Source organism: Ixodes scapularis, unplaced genomic scaffold (assembly GCF_016920785.2).
Source record: "Ixodes scapularis isolate PalLabHiFi unplaced genomic scaffold, ASM1692078v2 PGA_scaffold10__122_contigs__length_95168666, whole genome shotgun sequence".
Classification (NCBI taxonomy): domain Eukaryota; kingdom Metazoa; phylum Arthropoda; class Arachnida; order Ixodida; family Ixodidae; genus Ixodes; species Ixodes scapularis.
The window spans coordinates 71,489,717-71,511,950 of record NW_024609836.1 but is presented as its reverse complement, the minus strand read 5'-3'; the positions used below and the strand labels follow the sequence as shown (position 1 = coordinate 71,511,950).

General features: G+C 45.6%; 1 protein-coding gene across 1 annotated transcript in view; it reads left to right on the top strand.

Moving 5' to 3' along the window:
- Nucleotides 1–22,234, top strand: part of LOC115314983 (cyclin-dependent kinase 1) — a 57,356-nt gene that overhangs the window by 17,069 nt on the left and 18,053 nt on the right. Inside the window, exon 2 of the mRNA XM_042288593.1 lies at nt 17,570–17,758. Within this exon, the coding sequence (XP_042144527.1) occupies nt 17,570–17,758 (189 nt within the window). The remainder of the gene's footprint in view (nt 1–17,569; nt 17,759–22,234) is intronic.

Sequence of the window (22,234 nt, the reverse complement as noted above, 5' to 3'; positions counted from 1 at the left end):
CCAGCAAACCGCGTTCGGAAAGGAAGCTTTGGCGTTTGATGGCACGAGGGATACGAATCATAGATTCGATGTCTCGCCAGCTTAATCTCGTTAGTAGAAGTCTCCTTCCTTGAGAACAGCGGGGATTCATCGTGCATATGCCTTGCTAGCCTTGAGCAACACTGTACTCGTACTACGCAAAAGGATGTACTCGCAATGCGCAAACTTCGTCCTTTTCTCTTATTTTTCTACTTCGAATAAGTAAATCTGTTTCAGTTTTAATTCGAGTGGAGCAGAAGCTACAAGAGCGAGTGCCGGCCTTTCAGCGTCCTTGATAAGCACGCGCGCTCGTGCAGTGCAAGTACCGTTTAGAGCAACATGCTCATGCTTATACCTTCGGCTTCACTCGCACACAAGGTGGAACGATTATATTTATATTTTATAGCTTAATATATTTTCGGGTGTGTGCCTACTCTTTTGTGCTCAATATTGTCGCCTTCGTTTTTACTACCTCTACAATCACGCTCCCTTTTACTCTCTTGGTGTTAACGCTTAGGTTTTTTTGTCTTACTACTACTATAAACGTCCACTTGTGGGGCTACGCAAGCAAATTTTTCGAACGCGCTCAAAACGCTCTTACGCTGAAGAAAAACGCTCTACTAAAGCGCGTTTTTGGACCTCCGCTTTCCATTCCGGCGAAGCGGGCCGCGCATGCGCAGTTTGGCACCCTCAGAGCGGAGCGGAAGATGAAAACGGTCTACTAAAACTCTCTAATGTGGCAAGGTTATTATTGGTATAATACGGTCCTTAAGTGAACAATATATAAGCGATCGACTTTCCATTTTTATCGTGTCTTTTGCACACGCAGCTGTGCAGCATTTCGAGCTCTGCCAGAAGAGTGTGTAATTTCGGGATGGGCCTATAGACCTTTACAAAAAAAAAAAAAAAAGAAGCTTGTGGCCGGTGCCACCTTTACTGTTCGTGCGTAGCGCGTGCTTTGCTTGCTTTCCGAATCGACGAAGACGCATGTGCTGGGCTGTGAAGATGGCACGCTGGGCTGTAATTTTGTAAACAGTAAAAAGGTCTCTCGCTGGATTGCTTGCCCTATATATGTTTTTGTTTGTTTTGCTCTGCACACACCTGTTTCTTAGACATACTACCTGTTGTCAGCGCCCAGTAAAATGTCGCAGCTATGCCCCAGAGTGGCTGACAGGGGAACGAGAGGAAACAAATATGCCGTAAAACACAGAAACAGGTACGTCGAGTGCGCAGTTGGGGTAGTTTATCGAATCCCGTGGAGCTGTGGTCGTGTATACAACGGCCAGACTGCAGCCGTCGTGTCAATGACCGGGAGCTCGTGAGAACGCACTGTCGCCGCGGTCAATCTCAGGAGGTCACCATCTTTTGCACTGCGTCACTTGCTTTTGTGTGCCGAAATTTGAGAGGTTTTGGGAAGGGGTCTGACAAAACTGCTCGCGAACAGCTGGAAGCCTACGAAATAGGAAGGGGAGGAGTCCAATGCGTCAGCCAAACCTCGATATATTGACATAAAAAAATAGCTTGAATCCGTGTTTGCTGCGCGCTGCTACCAGTTTGTTACCTGTTTTCATTGTAACCCATCTCCTATGAAATACCTCCCGGGGTGCTTAAATGTTTAGGCAAGTAAATAAATAAAAACAAATACTCAAAAAGCGGGGGCGTATTGAAATCATTATATTTATTTGGAATTATTTTATCCCACAGCGAGAAGGGAATATATTTGATCAAACCGCACTAGAGCGTTTACCTGCTATAATGTTTCATAGAGTTATATATAGCTTATGGAGCCTTTCTGTTCGCGCGGATTCACATGATGTTGGCTATCATCGGCTCGTTCAAGTTGGCTCGAACCAGTGAAAGCACAAACTTGAGACCTGAGGTAAGAAGGTTCGCTCTATACGCTGACTTGCGTAGCTGGCGCTGCCAGAGCAACCTTGCCTAGCTGATAAGAGTTCTGGTCGTTCAGGCTTGTGGTTCTCAGTAATTTGTAACGTAACGAGTAAAGCAATTTGCTACTTCTCAGCGAAAGTAGTTTTTAACGATAATACATTACATTTGAGGCTCGGTAATTTTAATTGTAATCAATTGCATTTTTCAAATAACGAGCACAAGTCTGGTTCTAAGGCGCGGCGCGTCGGCGAATCATCGCCGAGTAACGTTGTCTCCAACAACCCACGTTTTTTTTTGTTTTTTTTTTTCTTGAGGTAACACTTTGAACGCGTTGAAGAAAATATTGTTTTTCATTGAAATGAACCACAGGCGACCCTACAAACTGTACTGCCGATGCAGCGCGGTCCCGCCTTCCTTTAGCGGGTCGCTGCACTCAAGCGGAAGGTCACGTGGTGCGCTCTCGATGCTCGATTGGCTAAATGGCTCATAGACTGCAACTGCGATCCATCGCGGACCCGTAGGCCTCCGTGCCTAGAGTGGCGGAATTCGCTCCGACACTTGGACACTCCGTAGCCAAGCGGTGCTTTGAAATCGCCGCCGCCGCTACCGCGCCACCAGTGTCCAATGCAAGAAACAAAGTAAAGTTGAAGCTCTCCAGATGCCTAAGTAGAGGCGGGAACTGAGCGAGCTCGCTGACCACGCGGTCTCTTTGTGTCTCTGCTTTTGGTAATGATTTTTTTTTTTTACATATACAATAAAAAAGAAATGTAAAATATCTCACAGTATGTTGGATTAGTCTTGGCAATATCAGAAAGAAATACGCTCGAAACTTTTTCCATAAAGACCAATTATTGACACAATCGGCCCTGAACCGCTTTTGTTGAACCGGTAACCGCCACATCAGATTATGGTTTCGTTCCGGTTCGGGTTCAATAGGAAGGAAGCGTTCGGTTTCGGTTTTGTACCGGTTCGGTCAAAAATTACGGTTTTGATCCGGTTTTCGATTCGGGTTCGGGTTCGGTTCGGCACCCTGATTTATTTACATTAGTTCGTTCAATATCTCTTACGTGTATCCCTTTATATATATATATATATATATATATATATATATATATGCACCTGTATGACGCGTCTGCGCATGCGCCGTATTAATGCGATGGATGAATGGATGAGGCACTGACCTCTTTAAATCGGGCGGCGGTTTGCGCCACCTAGCCGTGTTTACAGCAGCGGCAGCGCCACTGCAACAGCGTAACCTCAACGCCCCCCCCCCCCCCCTCCCCCTCCCCCGTTGCAGCCCACCGTTTGAATCTAGGCATTGGCCCCTGACAGAAGGTTAAAAAAAATGACTTCGTACATCGAGAAGGATTGTGGGACATTTCCGACAATGAAGACAATTCAAACCCCCATCTTCGAAGGACAGCAAACTTGGCACACAAAACCCGATCTAAAAAAAATAATAAGAAGAAGAGAACAAATATTGAATCGACGAGACAAGCCCAAGTCCCCCAAAAGGCATGTGTTTATTGTTGAACCCTCCCCCAGCACAGCATAGATAGCTCCGAGCCTGTGGCAACTCGATTAGGAAGGCGCCACGAGGTCACACGATGACAACCCTTCCGAGGGCTCATCAGATGTGCCGTACAGCTTTACAATACTGACGTTATTATCGGTAAAAACTAAATTCCGAAAGAAAAAAATCGGCACACTTTTAGCGCAATATGTGAACCAACTGGGAGGTGGATATATGTAGAACTAATTACGGAACCCAAATGCTGAAATACTTGCTTCCCAAAACTCTGAACGATCATATTGATAACAAAATTGATTTGATTAATACTACATTATACAACCCAAGGTCAATGTACTTGTTGTTCTATAAGGTTCTGCTTGCTAAGATGGTGTTTACATCTTTCAACATGAAAGAGGTATTTTGTGTATTTCAAGGAGGTGAATAACGTCCTTGAAATACACAAAATTTTTGTTTACTTGCTTTTTTAGGTGCTTGATGTAGCATGTTTGCGGTCATAATTGCACTATGATACACAGGCACGTAGCCAGGATTTCGTGTCGGGGGGGGGGGGCCCGCCCATGACAGAATGCTGTATGAGGGGGAGGGGGAGAGGAAGCAAAATGGAAGATTTCAGGGGGGGGGGGGGCGGACCCCCCCCCCCCCTGGCTACGTGCCCGATGATACATGTTTTAGAGCGCAGCTCTTAGGGGCCCGTTTCCGGCTTGAGCGCCGTCGCCGTCGCCGTCGGCGTCGGCGTCGGCGTAACCGCGAGGTCACGTGACCCCCCCCCCCCCGAGGTCACGTGACCCCTTGAGGTCACGTGACCCCTTGAGGTCACGTGACCCCCAGAAGTCACGTGACCGCCTTGAGGTCACGTGACCCCCTAAGGTCACGTGACCCCCTGAAGTCACGTGACTTCTGGGGATCACGTGACCCCCTAAGGTCATGTGACCCTTCAGGTCACGTGACCCCCTGAAATCACGTGACCCCCTTGAGGTCACGTGACCTCAAGGAGTCACCTATCCCTCAGTACGCTTCCATCTTCCTCCTCAAGAGCTGCGCTCTAACCGGCGTTACAGGGAATTGTAACCATGTTGAATATACCTGAGACTGGGGTAGAAAAACATAAAAGTCGAAGAAACAGAACGGGACAGGACGACGTCTCAAACTCAGCTACCAGGTTTATTCAGTCCTCCTCCTTATATAGTCCACAAACAGCCCACCACCAACACAAAGGGGCAACTCTAACCAGTTCAACCGCCAAACCCTCCAGACAGTCACTACCAACACAAAGGGACAACCTCTAAACAGTCCAAACGCCAAACCCTGTAATTCCAAACTAGCGCTATGGACGGCCTTCATGCCGATTCACAAAGATAATTCAGCAATCTCCCCCAAAATATAACAAAAGGACCATTACCTCTTCCAAAGTAACAAGGATCCACAAACACATAAAAAAAAAAAAAAAAAAAAAAAAACTTTTTTTTTTTTTACTTAAATTGTTTTCCTTTCCTCCTCGACGAAAGGATGACACGCACTTAACGTAAAACGGTGCAAAGTTGAACAGTACAGCTTTCCCTCTGTCCACCCAAAAAAAAAAAAAAAAGAAAAAAAAAGAAAAAAAAAATATATATATACATATATATATATACATAACTATAACTATATTTTTAAAAAACTCTTGGAATTTTTACCGAACTGTAGCGACGCCTGGCTTATGCAATTACCTAAAGACTTTATTCGCACCGTCTCCCTTACTAGCCTTTTTGTATCATTCCTCTCCTTGTGAATGATTTCTGTCTCCGACCAAATAGCAGTGCAGTTGTTACATTCGTTGACATGTTTTGCGATTTCTGAGTTCGGTGCATTGTTCTTCACGTTTCTTTTGTGTTCACTTAATCTGTCGTTGATGCATCGTGATGTTTGTCCTACATACTTAAACCCGCATTCCAGTGGTATCTCATACACCACACCATTCTCGCAATCTACCGATTTTTCTCGATGGTTCTTTCAATTGTAAAGGGAATTGTAAACGACTTCCATTTTTTTTAGAAACTCTTTCGATATTTATATTCTTTGACAAAGCTGTCTTCATTGCTGCCACTGTTAGGGGTCCGAGGGCCTGCGGGTAGCTTTTTCTCTTGGTCTCCGCCATCAATGAACGGAAATAAAATTATTTATTATTATTATTATATGGGTGGTTTCATCTCAAATCGGGCAGGCTAAAAGATTATAATTTTTAATTTTAACGAAAAAAAAATGTTTTGGGGGCATTTCTCAAATGAAGGAGGGCGCAAACCGCATGTTTTCCAGATTTTTTTTTTTTCTCGAGCTACGAAGCGTAGCAGTTGCAGTGGCAGAAACTAGTGTTTTTGCCCGGCACTAGTTTTTTTTTTTAAATTTAATAGGCACTATAATTTAATATATATTTTTTAATTTAATAGGTACTATAAAGATACTTTGACGTATTCAAATAGTTTTGGAAATTTTATTGTTTTCTTAAAAAAAAAAAAAAGTCAAACTCGTCACTCAGGTCGATTTTTGGTCAACTTTGACAGTTCATTACTTTGTCTGTACTTATGATACATTTTCTTTCTTTAGCTCTATAGAAAGCCCTAAGCATGCCCAGTATAGATATAATATTATCATTATGATCTCCTAAGTAGTCGCTCCGCTCTTCACGTAAACGTTGTGAAAAATAACAAATGTTGAACGTTTAAAGTCGATTTTCTCAAAAACCCCATTTTTTGAAAATGTTTATTTTTTAAGTTGTTTTGGATATAATAGTCGACTAGAAGAAAAAAATTTAGAAATGTAATATTTTGGTTGTATGTCCTCTATTGGAGCCGCAATCGCGTGAAACGTGTGAACATTTGACTAGATTGATAAATAGGTCAAGGTATCTTTATAGTACTTATTAAATGAGGAGAAAAAGTTAAAAAAGAGAGTAGGAAAAACACTAGCGTCATCAGAGGGTGTCAAACGCGCGACCCGAGACGGCAGGCAAAAACCTAATTTCTTTCTCAATAAAGTTATTTCTCTATCTCTCTGTCACTGCGGCTTCTACGCTTCGTAACTCGAGGAAAAAAAAAAAAAAAATATGGGGAGCATGCGGTTTGCGCCCTTCTGCATTTGAGAAATGCCCCAAAAACATTTTTTTTTCGTCAAAATTAAAAATTAAACCCTTTTAGCCTGCCCGATTTGAGATGGAACTACCGATATTATTATTGTTATTATTTCATTACATCGGTTTTCCGGTTTAAACCGAAAACAGGAAACCTACTTATAAGCTATTAACTTATAGCTAGGGTTTGGTGCTATAAATTATAATGTATACTGCGTTAGTCGCTTTGTGATTTTGCTTCGGTAGTCTCAAACGCCGAGTCAGTCACATGCTGGCGGCCCTAGACAGAACACGAAACCGCGCCCAGACGGAAATCGACCGCGCTGTTGTGGCTCTCGGAATCACGTGCTGAGCGAAATTGTTGTGGCGGTAATTCGATCGGTTTCAGATTACCAACGCCATGTATTCAGGCAGCGATACGTGTGTGCGCTAGGTGTTGTGAAATGCATCGGCCACCGCAGGAGGGGCCAGAACCAAGTTGCGCCAGTCGTATGCAGATCTTGAGCAGTCTGGGAGCTACGAAAATTGATTTCGTTTATTTATTTATTTATTTATTTAATCATATTATATTATTTAAGCATTTCCGCTATATTTAGCGGGTAAATTGATGTCACGTGACGTATACACGAATTCAGTTTCCCCGCTAAATTGAACGGCAAAATTGATGCCACGCGTGACCTGACGCCACGGGACTTGCAGACAAATTCTATTTTCCCGCTAATTTTGGAGGAAAAATTGAGGTCACACACCAATACAGTTTTCCCGCAAAATTGTATGGGGAAATTGATGCCACATGACCTATGAACCAATTCAGTTTCCCCGCTACATTTCGGTTTGTATTCACTGGCGGCCATAGCTGAGCTCGCTGCTGCTTTCGAACCACGTGGGAAGAGAGAGAGGGGAAAGCTGCTTTTGTGCGGTTTTGAGTGAGTTAATCGTCTATAATCTAGAGGGAGAATAGCGACGTGAAGCCTGGGACATACAAAGGAAAGTCCCGGTGAGAAGAGAGTTTCTCCTCCCCTTCTTGTGGGATTGCCCGAGAGCTGACGGGAAACTCCTCCCGAGCATGCGCTGTGAGCAGTTACCTCAAATATGGCGTCCAGTGAATACCAATGTAAAACTATACCCCCCAGTTACTACGCCACTGCCCCTTGAATACTTTACTCAGAAAGAACGTGCCGTGGCGTCGGGGCGACGGTGAGCAGTCCTCGCGGAGTCAAGACTCAAAGACGGCCTTTCTAAACGCCCCCGTGCTTACTCACTTCGACCCATATCTTTGTCAAAGACAATCCTTCACACGGATGCAAGCGGACAAGGACTTAAAGTTCCAGACGCTACACAAAGAGTAATTTCGTATGCAAGCCTCCGGCTTACACAACGAGAGAAATATCATTCATCCGAATCGGAATGTTTGGCCCTTGTCTGGTCGGCCCAGAAATTTCGCCCTTTGTAGTGACAGATCATTTAGCGTTGACCATGACTTTAAAGCGAACGAGACTTGACAACAAAGCTCGCACGTTGGGCCATTTTACTGTAAAGGCTTGTTCACACATTTGTGTCGACTGCGTTGCGTCGTGCAACACAGAGCCTCCCCATTGGCTCGTCACAAGTGTCGCCATAGCAACAGCTCGACTCAAGACAGCCAAAATCAAGAAAACGAAGTGCAAGATATTGTACAGCGAACGGCATGTTATGTCGCAGCAACCCCGGTCGTCGACAATGGCTACCGGTGATTCCAGCTTCTCTGAGGACCACCGTGCTGAAACTTTGCCATGATGACCCTACAGCAGGTCATCTTGGTCGAGGCAAGACTGTAGCCCAACTCTCCGAACGCTTTTGGTGGCGCGGATTCCGGACAGACCTATCCGAGTATGTCGTCTCTGATTGTGAATCCTGTCAAAGAAGAAAACTGCCCAGTATTTCGCCTCTCACCGAGAGTCATCCTACTCAATCACCGCAAGCTGCTATCGAACTCATCGGACCGGATCGCCTAGGCCCGCCATTGCCGAAATCTCAAAACGGCAACGTTTTATTATCGTTACTGTCGACCACCTCAGAAAATGGACCGAGCTGCGTGCCGTGCCTACAGCGTGAGGGAATCACGCTGTGGAGTTTCTGCGTGAGCAAATAGTACTGGGCCACGGCGTACCCCGAATTGTACTCACTGACCATGGAAGATGGTGGGTTACGGGATACGCCACGCCCAAACAGCTCCCTACCGACCCCAAATCAACGGAATCGTCGAGCGTGCCAATCGCATCATGGCCGATATATTATACGTAAGTGCTTCACACGACAATTGGAACGTGTATTACCATACGCATCGTTTGCTTTAAACAGGTCACAACAAGCGAGTACCGCGACGACCTCATTTAAGCTGATGTACGGCAGAACTCCGGTTCTTCCACGAGAGTCTACCTTATCCACCCCGTGGACCCAGTGAAGGCAAGCCGACTCGACGAGGCCCGACGCCGTGCTCGCATCGCCATATCCAGATCCCAGCAGCGGATGCTGACCAAACACCAACAGGACGGTGGAATGTCTCCCATAGTGGGCTACCGGCAACGAGGTATCAATGCACCCCGAGAAGCATCCCAGACTTTCCCGGCTCAGCGTATGTCAACTAAAGCTGTACGTGTCGAGGCAGACACTCGATCGAGATTCGAGACAAGGACGTGACACAGACTGCCGAGGACGGACAGTCAGCCAGGAGGGGGGATAGTGTGGCAGGAGGAAACGGAAGGCGTTAAGAGAAGGAACCGAGGTGAACGGCAGGAGGCCGAAGGAACTGCAACAACGGGAAAACGATTCGCAACAATATCGACGCCACGTTCGTTTAAAACAATATCCTCTGTCGATGACCAAACAATGCGTAATTCTTCTCTTACTCTAGCTCACGATTGGTGTAATGAGTGGGAAATGCAACCGAATTCCGCGAAGACTGTTCCCTTACGCATGACCAGGAAAATTAAACCTTTGAAATTCACATATCAAGTAAGTATATATACTTACTTGATAAGTGAATTTCAAAGGTTTAATTATTGCAAAATTACTGCAAAATTATAATTTTGCAGTAAGCGAAGTGAATGAATACAAATATCTTGGAGGAGGCACGTAGCCAGGATTTAAATTCGGAGGGGGGGGGGGGGGGGGGGGGCATGACAAAATGCTGTATGAGAGGGAGGGGGAAGAGGAGGCCCCAGCAAAATGGAAAATTTCGGGGAGGGGCCCGGGCCCCATGCACAACCTCCCCCCTGGCTACGTGCCTGTCTTGGAGTAACCCTGACAAGCAATCTACGATGGTCAAGGCATATCCAAAATATCAGTTCCTCAGCTTTTCGAAAATTAGGTTTCCTATGACGCAAGTTAAGAAATGCTCCAACCTCCGTTAAACTCCAAGCTCACAACTCCTTGGTAAGGTCAAAAATATAATATGCTAGTATAATCTGGGATCCGAACACGAGAAAAGATGCATCGAAACTTGAGACGGTCCATCGGAGAGCAGTTCGTTTTATTTATGGAAAGTAAAAGAGGCTTGACTTCCCATATCCTCCTTAGCGGCAAGCAATAGCATGCAACAGCGGAGGAAGATTGCAAGTTCTTGTATCGTCTTTATTATGACAAGCTGCACGCCGACTCTAGTTTACATTTAACCTGATTATCTTCCAGAGCCAAACCACCATCAGTTTTCTCTTCAACCAATTTTTGCTCGAACCAACAGTTTCAAGTTTTCATATTTTCCACGCACCATATCAGATTGGAACGCCCCCTCTTACAATGTATTCGCAGCGCCTAATCTTACTAAAGCACTCGATGATCATCCTTTTTAGGCATTGTCATTGTGCTCTTGCGCTCTGAACCGCTTTAAGCATAGCTGGTACACACTTTTTTTTTTTTTGCCGTTGATCGTTAGTTATGAAAGTGTTAATTACTACTTATTATGATAGCCACGTGTAATGATGGTGTGAACGTCTTCTGTACCCCACACCTGCATGGGCCTATCAGACGGGCTGCAGTATGTAATAAATAAATAAAAAAATACAAGACTGTATATATAGTCTTCTCAACAAATTAAAATTATCACCTCTTACATACTGCATTTCATGCATTATAGGATTTAAAAAAAATAAAAAAAAGTCATTGTCAATTTTTTATTGCCGATTTAGGTAGTTGGAGACGCAGGTACAAGCCACCCACCTTCGAATATAGTAAAATATTGCTGCGATGCAGTGGTTCAAAATGTTCCAGCTTTCCTAAAAAAAACATGAATGGCGCAACTTCCTTCTCGCCCCCCCCCTTTTTTTCAATAAAAAATAAATAAATAAAATAAAATTCTAGAGGTTTTTCTTTTCATTTTTCTTCTTTGTAGCGAATCAAGCAGCGACAAAAGTGCATTGTCGCGGCTCTCGTTGTCTTTTTTTGCGTTTTCTATCGCCTCTGCACTGCGTGATTGCTTCCATCTAATCGTAGCGTCGGCTGCAGTCGGATTTGATGTGAAACGGACGTCAGGTCACACACCCATGTAAAGAAAAAAAAAGCCATTCCCAGGAAAAAACAAAACAAAAAGAATGAGCGTAATATGGATGATGAACTATAGCCCTGGAGGCTAGGGACAAAGACGACGGTGAGGGAGAGGAAGAACAGGAGTCTCAAACACAGCTGAAATTGAATGACAAAAAATGGTACCTTCACAAACAGAAAACACAAAGAAGGAAACAACCATCCCACAAACGTACGTGTGCAAACACTAACGTGAACGAATAACTAGAACAGATGGTGTGTGTGTGTGTGTGGGGAGGGGGGGGGAAGAGAGAGAGAGAGAGAGGTTTAAAATTTTGTTAAAACTTATCAGTGACCTTCCCCGTGAAACAAACCGGGAACATAGAGACAAAAAAAAAAAAAAGCTTAAAAAAAACAGGACAGTTTAAAAGGGTCACATACTGTAAAATCTTTAATGTTCGCGAATTTCGCGAATTGAAAAATTCGCGAGATTTAAGGGCACGCCAAAATTTCATTCATTAAAGGCCCGTTCACACTCTTGCGACTGCTTGCGACCTCTTAAACCTGGGTTCCTTAAAACTTCTTAAACCAGAGAACACACTGGCGCCATCTATTGGGAAGCAGTGTAAACTCGGCGGTCCGGCATATTTTTTTTTATTTCTCGCGCAATATCCTTTCTTTTTTGGCTCGAAAAGCTTTTGTCAATGTTATAAACGAGCCTTTCTATGGGTATTACGCACATTTGACCTCGGAAATCCCGCAAAACCTTCGCTTTTGTCAAATGCAGTTCTAGGGTCACCGCATAGATGGCGCCACAATGTCAGTGTGTTCCCTCATTCTAGAAACATTTAAGAAGTTGTAAGAGATCTCGTCTCTCTCAGTCGTACTCGGTCGCAAGAGTGTGAACGGGCCTTTAGAGTTTCAATGCAGGCGTTTTGAATTGGCGAAATTTAGTGGCCGCGATTATGTCGTCCGTGACCGAGAAAATACAGGATCTTACGTATCCAGAACCCTTTTCAACTCAATGTCTAAACCGAAGGAGGAATTTGGTTACCGCGTTTCTGTGCTGAACAATTGTGATGGATTCTTTTAACGACCGTTAATGATCTCCTCTTTCGGACAATACCACCGTCGTGGACTGCCATAAGGGTACACAATTCTGCGACTTAATTAAATGTTTCGACACCTCCGAGTACTTTTCTTTGTTCTTAACACTATACGTTTATGTTCTGTATACGATCAGTTAGGCAACGTTTTTTTGTTTTTTTTTGTATATATGTAACACAGACCGGCAATCAAACGGAATTTTGTACAGCACTCCAGATACACGATCTGTACCTCGTTTTGTCTGTGCTTCTTATTACAACGAGCCTTTTCTGAACGAAACGGGGCTAAATGACTTAGTTTAAAATCATTCCTAAAAACTGTGCTGACTCCATACTTGATGCTGATAGACCTAAGGTTATGAGAAATTCGATGAAAAAAGGGGGAAAACCACTCGCTTCGCCGTCTTTTACCTGCCCAGTCCTTTCTTCTTGAGGGAAACTATAGGTTAACCAACTGCATGCCATATAAAAGCAGTCAGAAAGCCATTGACTCCCTATTGAACGGAAACAAGGTTTACTTATAGCATTTCTCATCAATTTTTATACAAAGCCGGCCTTCACACCCTTCGGGTGACAACTTTTAAAAAGGTAAGAGAGGCTTCGAAGACATCTTGCCGTATTTTTAGCACAAAGAGTAGTCGGGGTTCTTTCGCACCAAATCCAAAAACTGCAAGCAAACATCCAAACTGCCAACGCCGAACTTGTGCAGCGTAGACGAGGAGGTCGTCAATCATATAACGCCTTACGAGAACAACCCCACAGGATCGTTCTCGTGAGACGAATTTTCACTAAAGAACAATTCCGAAACGCGCTTTTTTTTTTTGGCACGTGATCTCCAAATAGATGCAGGAAATAGACGGTCTGCATACAATGTCTGGTGTGTGTTTCCTCTTGGATGGATGGATGGATGATAATGGATATACCCTTTGTAACGGGCGGTAGCTTGCGCCACCTATATAGCCTAAGCCTTTGCACAACGGTCCCGCCACGTCGGTCAAGCAAAGACTGTCTGCATGTTCACAGATGTCCGAAGCATGTATGAAGCAAACGTGCTTGGAAGGAGGCGCTGGCACATACTCGTGTCATCGTGTCTGCAGCGAGTATCGTATCTTTCGTACGATGCATAACAAAAAAAAAAAAAAAAACTAGTTTTTTTGTGTTTTTTTTATTGCAGAAATAAACTAGGCATCGCCGGACGCTCATGTTCCACCCAAAGGTAGCGCTAGAAGTCACACCCAGACGCCAAAGTTTCAGCCCGATTCGATACCTTATTCAAAAGTTGTAAAGGATTTTCTGAAAATTTCAATGGGAAAATGGCGGCCCACGGAGTTTTCGAATACATGGGGCTCTATGGCACCAGAAACCGAAAACGGGCAAAAATGGGCTCCATTTTCCCATCGAAATTTCCTGAAGATCACCTATAACTTTTGAATAAGGTTTTCGCATCGGGCTGAAACTTTGGCATGTGGTTGTGGCCTCTAGTGCTTGCTACCTTTGGGCGGAAAATGAGCGTTCGGCGATGCCTACTTTATTTTAGCGATAAAAAAAAGCCCTGTAAATTTTTTTTTTTGTGACACCCAGTATTTGTGACGGCATGACTAGGATTATCAAATGCAAACGACAAGCTCGATGGTAGGTGTAAAAAGCACGGCGGAATCTTGAAGCCATCGTGCTTAGAACACCAACGCCGTCAAATTTGACGTTTGCTCCTCCCCCCCCCCCTTTTTTTTTTTTTTTTTTTTGAAAAGTTTTTTGGAGTCTAGGTGGCGCGAGCTATCGCCCCTTTAAAGGGTATTTAGGTCGCCAGACTCATTTTACGTGTCGCGACGTGCATCTACTCATGGGATGGATAAATGGATGGATGGATGGATCCATCCATCCATCCCATGAGTAGATGCACGTCGCGACACATAAAATGAGTCTCGCGACCTAAATATTGTGCTTTTGTTTTTGTTCCAGGACATTCCAGCGTGACGTCATTGTCACGCTGGCCGTACAAACACTGTATTCAAGACATGTTCGAAGCAGACAAACCGGGTGTTTCTGCGAAGACTTTCGAGCATTAGTAAAACTAGGGTGTTTGAGAAAAAAAAAAAAAACCTTTTCGGGGAACAGAAGCGCATCCCCGCGCTTCCCACGGGCTCCGGGTCGTTCTAGACTTGACCCACATATGGGGTTTTTAATAACGCTCAGCACGTTTCTAATTGGAACCGTATGTTCATTTTCACCAGTCATAAAAGCTCATTGTAATACATTTTAGGTAAATATTTTGCTAAACACACTCTCAAGAAAAAAGGGTGTATTCTTACCCTCTTTGTCCCATATATACCCCAAAACTTCATTTCGACGTACAACGCCCTATAGTCGAACAGACGGCCCAAAATTTTACGAGGGGCTTGATAGCCGTGTGGTAGAACTTATTAATATAGATAATGTACGTTTTACTGACTACAAAAAAAAAACTAATCGGGGTTTTCTTGGCCGTACCGTAAAAACTCGGTGTTTTCTTTATATCTTTGATACAAATAGTTATATCGCACTGTTATCAAGCCCATAGTAAAGTTTGGGGCCGTATGTTCAACTAAATGGCTCAATACGTCGAAATGAAGTTTTGGGGTGTATTATATGGGACAAAGGGTGTTACGATACACCCTTTTTTTTCTTGAGAGTGCAGGATGATGATGATGACGATGTTGTTGTGGTTGCTGTCGCTACTGTTGTTTGCAATCCTTGACGTTCGCCGTGGCTGGCAGTTTCTTCCCGAAAATAGTTTCTTTTGTTTCTCAAGCTCCCTAATTTTAGGAATGTTTGAGAGTTTTCGCAGAAACAGCCGGTATGCATAAAGCCAACATGTTTCGAACATTCTGTCATCATGTCTCGAGCGAACACTACGTCTTTTATGTGATTGCGCACAGCAGTTCAATGGCAGCTTTACAGTGTCAGAGAGCACCCTAAAGGGGGCACGGCACTCCCTACGTCCACATACAATTTTTGCATACCTGTAAACAACAAACGTATATGGCATGACGTTTCGCCGTGACCGCCTCTTAGAAGTCAATAAGGGCGCGCGAGTATATGTTGCTTTTTCATAAACAGTATTTAACATAAAAAATACTTTCTCAGTGTATCAAGGAATATACCTTCTAGACTAAATAATGCATACAGGCGATAATGATTCGACGTTGTCACCAAAACAACCTCTGTTGAAGCTCTTTGAAGGAGGTGTACGTTGTCGCTTCGCTGCACTGCACCGCAGCACAGCGCTTTTTTCAACACCCTTTTTTATGCTCCTCAAGTATAAGGAGTGTTCCATGCAACAACACTCTACTTTCAAATATAAGGAGTGTATTACTGTTCAGAGGGGGTCTATCACTGTCATGGGAGCAAGAGCACCTTTTACACCCTCCAGGGTGCAAGGTATTTACGTGGGAGCGTCGGGTACACACTCCAAGGGGTTTTTTGGGGATGGGAGGGGGAGGTTGGAAAATGGGTGTGTGTATAAATCACAATCGTTATACACTACCAACACACACACACACGCACACACACAAAGAAATAGTTTCATCAAATTTTCGGCTAAGAGTTGAGGGGAAGCTCCTCCCACCTCTCCCCACTTTAGCAGAGCGAACGCTGGAGAGCCTTGTAGTGAAAGGCCCCGGAAGACAAGTTGCGCCGTACAGTTCGAACACCACAGGTGAACGCGCTGGAGCGTCGTCGCCAGGTGGTGATGGCCAGCTGTGCCCGGAAGCAAGGCCAGAGGCGCCTTGGGGTCGCCAGCATGTCCCTAACGAAGGGATGACGTGGCCTCCAACGAAGGGTCATCGAGTTGACACACGCCAGCGTCATCGAATCGTATTTACCTTCCGGCCCCACTCCTCGCTGCTTCAGTCTGGCCTCGACGCACGGCGACTTTACAGCCTTGGGACGCCCTGGACGAAGGAGAGGACTTTACGCCCTTTCAGTTTCCCCGGCTTGGAGGGCCTATGGGATTATCCCCTAACGTAGGGAAGCCAAGACACCTCTTCCTCCTTCCAGACTTTGATGGCGCCACTGTCCGCCGAGGTTGACCGGCGACATCGCGGCCAAGGACGTTGGCCTTTCGGTGACGAGCGTGACGCGAGTGGCAGTGTGTGAGGGAGAGGGAAATGGCGCACCTGGAGGCTGGATGCGAGGAACAATGGCCCTACAGTTTTGGTCAAGGCCTCAACCTTGGGGATTCCCTGTTAGGGATGTGGGGAAATGAGAGATTGTAAAAGGGGCAGCGGGCGGCTGCTAGCGTGTTCTCGAATGTGTTCTCGAACGTTCTCCAGCGCTCTTCGGTTGATGTAGCCTGTCAATGTGCACATAAAGACAGTTATACGAGGCACCCCTCTTGCTCCCTGGTCCTTCACGATTCCGGCTTCCAGATGAGAACCTCTGCCGCACACCGGTCCCCACAGCCTCCCCGGCGTTCGCTCTGCTAAGGTGGAAAGGGATAAAAGGAGCGTCCCCTGAACTCTTAAATTGTCACCGACCAGTGACGTAGCTAGGAAGGAAACTTGTGAGGCTCCCCCCCCCCCCCCCCCCCCCAAAAATCTAGCAAAAGCGTCGCCATCTTGCATTTCGTCAATTCCAGCATGGGCGAAAACATTGGTTTGCCGTCGCCACGCCAAGTAGACAATTAGGATATAAGCGTAACCGTCACACATTACAGGTTGAAACGTTTTATTATTTTTTCGCCGCCCATACCGGATACGCCTATTAGGTGGCTGGGGACGAGAGTACACACAAAAAAAAGGCACCTATGCGGAGCGCAAGTTCGTCTGCTTCTTTGCAGGGGTTGCAATGACGTCAGAACGCCGAGCCCTTATTGGCTGATTGAAAAAAAAAAGAAAAAAAAAATAGTGGGTAGACCTTAAGGCGTCAAGCATCGAGGTCTACCCATTATCCTTTTATTCAAATCCAATCAGAGCTCGGCGTTGTTCTGACGTCACCGCAACTCCTGTCCTAGAAGCAGACGATTTTCTCTCCTCATACACATGGATTTTGACGCCCCCTCCCCCCCTCCGCACCCCAAGTCATGGTGCACAGAGGTGGAGGGGGGGGGGGATTTTTCGCCAAATTTAGCGGGGAAACTAAATTCGTATAGAGTTCACGTGACGTCAGGTCAAGTGACATCAACTTCCTCGCCAAATTTAGCGGGGAAACTGAATCGGTGTATATACATCAATTGACGTAACCTGACGCCACGTCCCCTGACTTATATCCGAGAGAGGCGTCACTTCCTTGACCAAGTTCTCGTTATACGAACTCGCAAGTTTGCATCCCCTTTCAAGCGCAAAAAATAACGTACGTTAAAAAAAGTTCAAATACCGATCCATATCTACAGTGCCTGCAATCGGCCTGTCTCTCTCGATGTCCCCAATGTCCGTTACGCAGGTGATACGACTGCTCGACGTGGTTGCCAGCAGCAGCGGAGTCGTGCTGGTTCTGGAGCTGCTCCGCTGCAACCTGTCCACGCTGATCCACAACCCGGAGCGGCCACTGAAGGAGGCGCACGTCAAGTGCTGCATGCGAATGCTCCTCAAGGGCCTGGGGCACTGCCACGCCATGGGCATTCTGCACAGGGTACGCTTGCCGTGTTGAATATACCTGAGACTGCAGGGGCAGAAATGAACATAAAGGTCGTTTGCCGCTTCATAAGCTTGGTGCCCGTCGTCCTCAGCAATAACCCGGTGAAAACAACAAAAGAAGAAATATTGCGGACCGCAGCGTTCCGCCAATTAAGCAGCGCCAAAAATGCGTCGTCACGACGATCGCCGTGACGATGCACTTTTCACGTTGTTTAATCGGCTGATCTAATTGTAGCGACGTTCAGACCATTGCAAGCAAGCTTATGAGGTGCGCGCTACGAATAGACAATTTTCAAGCAGTGCCGCACAGCAAGTACATTGTTCTAGAGTCTAGACGGGTGTAGTGGCAAATGCGGCGCTCTCTCCGTGAGGCCTTCGAAGCGGATGCCGCTGTGTGGCGCTGCCGTAGTTTCCCCGATTGCGGAGTGAATATAGATTTCACATTTAAATATTCTAAGCTTAAATGGTAAAACAAAATGGCTAGGTGGCGTAAGCTACCACCCGATCCAAAGGGCTCAGCCGTATTCATCCATCCATCCATCCATCCGATTTAGAATTCAGTAGTGAAAAATCAGCAGTCATGATTTTTAACGATGATAAAGTTGAGAGGCTGAAGATACAGAATATTACAGTTGAGAGAGCTAGTAAATACGAGTATCTAGGAGTATGAATATGTGATGGTGCAGAATATCTCAGTGAGCGTGAAAAGTATATAATAGGTAAGGGCAACAGAAATGCAGTTGTAATGAAAAATAGAGCACTTTGGAATTACAACAGGTATGAGGTGGTGAGAGAGATTTGGAAAGGGGTCATGGTGCCTGGCTTGACTTTTGGAAACGCAGTGCTATGCATGAAATCCGAAGTGCATGCGAGACTAGAAATAAAACAGCGCGGAGTAGGTAGACTGGCTTTGGGGGCACATTGCGAAACGCCAAACCAGGGAGTACAAGGAGACAAGAGATGGGCGTCATTTTGGAGCAGGGAAGCGGTGAGCAAGATAGAATTTGAGGATCGGTTGAAGCAAATGGATGGGGAGCAATGGGCACGAAAGGTTTTCAGCTATTTATACATGAGGAGTATAGACACATAGTGGAGATAGCGCACTAGCAAATTAAGAGGAAAGTTTTTAGGCTATAGCGAAGATACGGAAGAGCAAGTCTCAGTTAAGAAGAAAGTTAAGGCCACAGAAAGAGATTGGTGGCTAGAGGGAATGCAGACAAAGACGGCTCTGGAAAGCTATAGATAAAACAAAACAGTTATTGCCAAAAAAAGCATTTATGATAATTCTAGGGGAAGCTCATTGTTGCTTGAGGCGAGGACGGGTGTTCTGCGAATCAGAACATACAGAGCGAAGTACCAGGAAATGAATACAGTGTGCACTGCTTGTGGAGAGGAGGACGAGACGGCTGAGCGCTTGATACTCTACTCTAAAGGGCTTCACCCTATGCCTACTGAAGACAACATAGATTTAATATTGTCATTGGGTTTTAGAGACAGCGAAGGAAGTGTGGATTTCAAGGCAGTAGAGATTACCAAGCAAAGGTTAAATGAATGGTGGCAGAAAGCGAGAGAAAGCTAGGTATTTTCTTATTAACTGATGGCAAGGGGGTTTTATAGCCTCACTTTCTTTTCAGTGCGGAGTGAATATAGTTTTCACATTTAAGCATTCTAAGCTTAAGTGGCAAAACAAAATGGCTTGGTGGCGAAGCTACCTCCCAATCCAAAGGACTCAGCCGGATTCATCCATTCATCCATCCATCCGAGCAGCAGCGCTCCATGGGGCGTCGGCTAGCCACTCGCGGTCCTATCTCGCAATATTTTTTTTTATTTTAATGACCGCACACCATTTTATTAGCTCTGCGTTCGTCAGACTGAACTAAAGAGTGTTTAAGATGCTTGGAAGGCGTCATGCGGTGGCGATATGTTTTTTGGCGTTCGACCCGACACGAGTGGCAAGGTTGAAACACTACAAAAATAAGCTATACATAGTTCTCACTGACGTCACAGCCGGGGCTTATGGGATATGTCAGCGCCATTACCAGGTACTGACATAGCTTCGGGTTCAGAATCGGCGTTAACTGTGTCGCTACGGCGTTTTCGGCGCACACACTGCAAGTTTCTGTCTTCTGGTGTACGGTCGCGCTTGCAGTGGTGCAGTCATGCCGATGTGCGTGATGTTCGGCTGCCGAAGCAGAAGCAAGTCCTCGGCAAAGCAGAGTAACACAGAGCCAGGTGTAGAGCTGCGCCGTTTGCCAAAGGTGATAACGCGACAGTGTGAGCTAACATAGTTGCTGTCCCAAAAACGCCGAAGCCTCTGGCTTGCTCGCGTACATCGGAAGTGTCCATGTGTGCGGTCGTCACTTCATTACCGGTAAGAAACACGTTGCTCAACTGTACGTGGATTGCTGGATGCTTCTGTTCGCACCCTGCAGTGCGCATGGCCATAGCGGCCGAGGCAATGCTTTTTGTCTGGTATAGCGTCATGCTGCAGTGATGTACAGTACTTTTATCTTTCTCGCAGCGTTTCTGTAACTGTGTAGTGATTGTAGCACACTTGTGACTTGTGTCGATGGGGTTGCGGCGGCGGCGCCGAGTTTATCCAGCTAAGATGCTGCGAATTCTAATGCGGCAAGTACGGGCACATCTCTTCGTTTGCAGGCAATCCTTCGGCCCTCATAAAGACGCTTGTTTTATAGCCTGTCAACTCGCCTCTCTCAGCACGACGATACGCTTCGACGGGAGACGCCTCGCTGTCATGCTCTTTGCCCATCCACTCGTGAAATAGTTATGGGCATCCAGGGCCTTGAAGGCCTTCATCTGTTGCAGCAACACGTCGTGTTGCAGCACGTCCGCGTCTGAAGTGGTGTCCGCGCCGACGCGTATAGCGTGCACAGATCGACGCCGTCGCACATCTTCACTTTAGACTCATACCGAGCCGTGTGGGGCCCACAAGCTCTTCGAGAAAGGAAGGGCAGAACTCCTGGCGAATAGCTTTCGCCATCGAGCTGTCGGGCGATACAAATTTCGTAGCGAAGTTAGTAATCGAGCGGTGCACAAGCGCGGCGACGGCAGCGTTCGGTCAGCGGGCGGGAGTATAGGAAGTGACGTCACGGTGAGAACTAAGGAAATGTCCTCGTCCTGTGGCTTCGATAATATAAATTCTAAAGTACTTCGTAGCACAAAGCTGACATCTGCCCTTTTTCTCACCAGAATATCCCAACAATCGCTGGAGACGGGGGAGGTACCTGATGACTGGAAATTCGGCAAGGTCGTCCCAGTTCACAAGAACGGCGCTAAAACATCCTTTCTCAACTATAGGCCAATTGCCCTAGCTTGCATATCTTCTAAAATTCTGGAGCATACCATCGCCAAACATCTTCATACCTCTCTAGATTCAAACAACTTTTTCTGCAGCTCTCAGCATGGTTTTCGCAAGTCCCTATCCTGTGAGACCCAACTTGCCGGCCTTATACTAACAACCTCTTTCAGAACATGGACTCCGGTTATCCTACTCACGCTGTGTTTCTCGATTTTGCCAAAGCCTTTGATGAGGTCCCACATAACCTTTTATTTTATAAATTATCTACGCGTTAAGCATTGACCCTCAAGTACTGGCGTGGATTATTTCTTTCCTATCTGAGCGTTTTCAGTCTGTTTATGCTTACAACACAACTTCCCCTGCCATTCCTGTTACTTCTGGCGTCCCTCAAGGAACTGTTCTTGGGCCCTCTCCTTTTCCTAATATACATAAATGATCTCCCACTTCACATTCTTTCCTCTCTTCTTCTCTTCGCTGATGATTGTGTTGTGTACAAAAAAATAACAAACCCCGATGACTCCCTAACTTTGCAAACGGACATTGATAAAATAGCCGACTGGTGCATTACGTGGCAGATGACTTTTAACATTGATAAATGTAAATGCATGTGTTTCTCCCGTCCTCCATCTTGCCCCCAGCCGAACCTCACTCTCCATGGTACGGCCCTTACTTATACTAATGAGTATAAGTATCTAGGTGTTCACGTTACTTCTGATCTCCCCTGGCATGCTCATATTAACACCATTGCATCGGCTAGCCGCGGTTTAGGATATTTACGCCGCAAGTTCAAGTCTGCCTCTCCTGTCCTGAAACGTCTTCTTTATACTACCATTGTCCGCCCTAAATTAGAATATGCGTCTTCGATTTGGAGTCCTCATCAACTAATTTTAGAAAACAAAATTGAGTCTGTTCAGAATTGCGCCGTTCGTTTCATCCTTGAAACTAAACATTTGAGAGAAATCTCTCTGGTTGGGGAATACAATAATTAAAATATGGCAACCAACCAATTCCTAAACATGTAGGGGCCCTACGTTTCGAACCGACTCGGTTCTTCGTCAGGGGCGACTGTGGCCGTTGAGGAGCGACGTTTTTCGATCTTCTTTTCCTTTTCTCAGGGATGTGGCGCATTTCTCGATCTTCTTCTTTCATGAA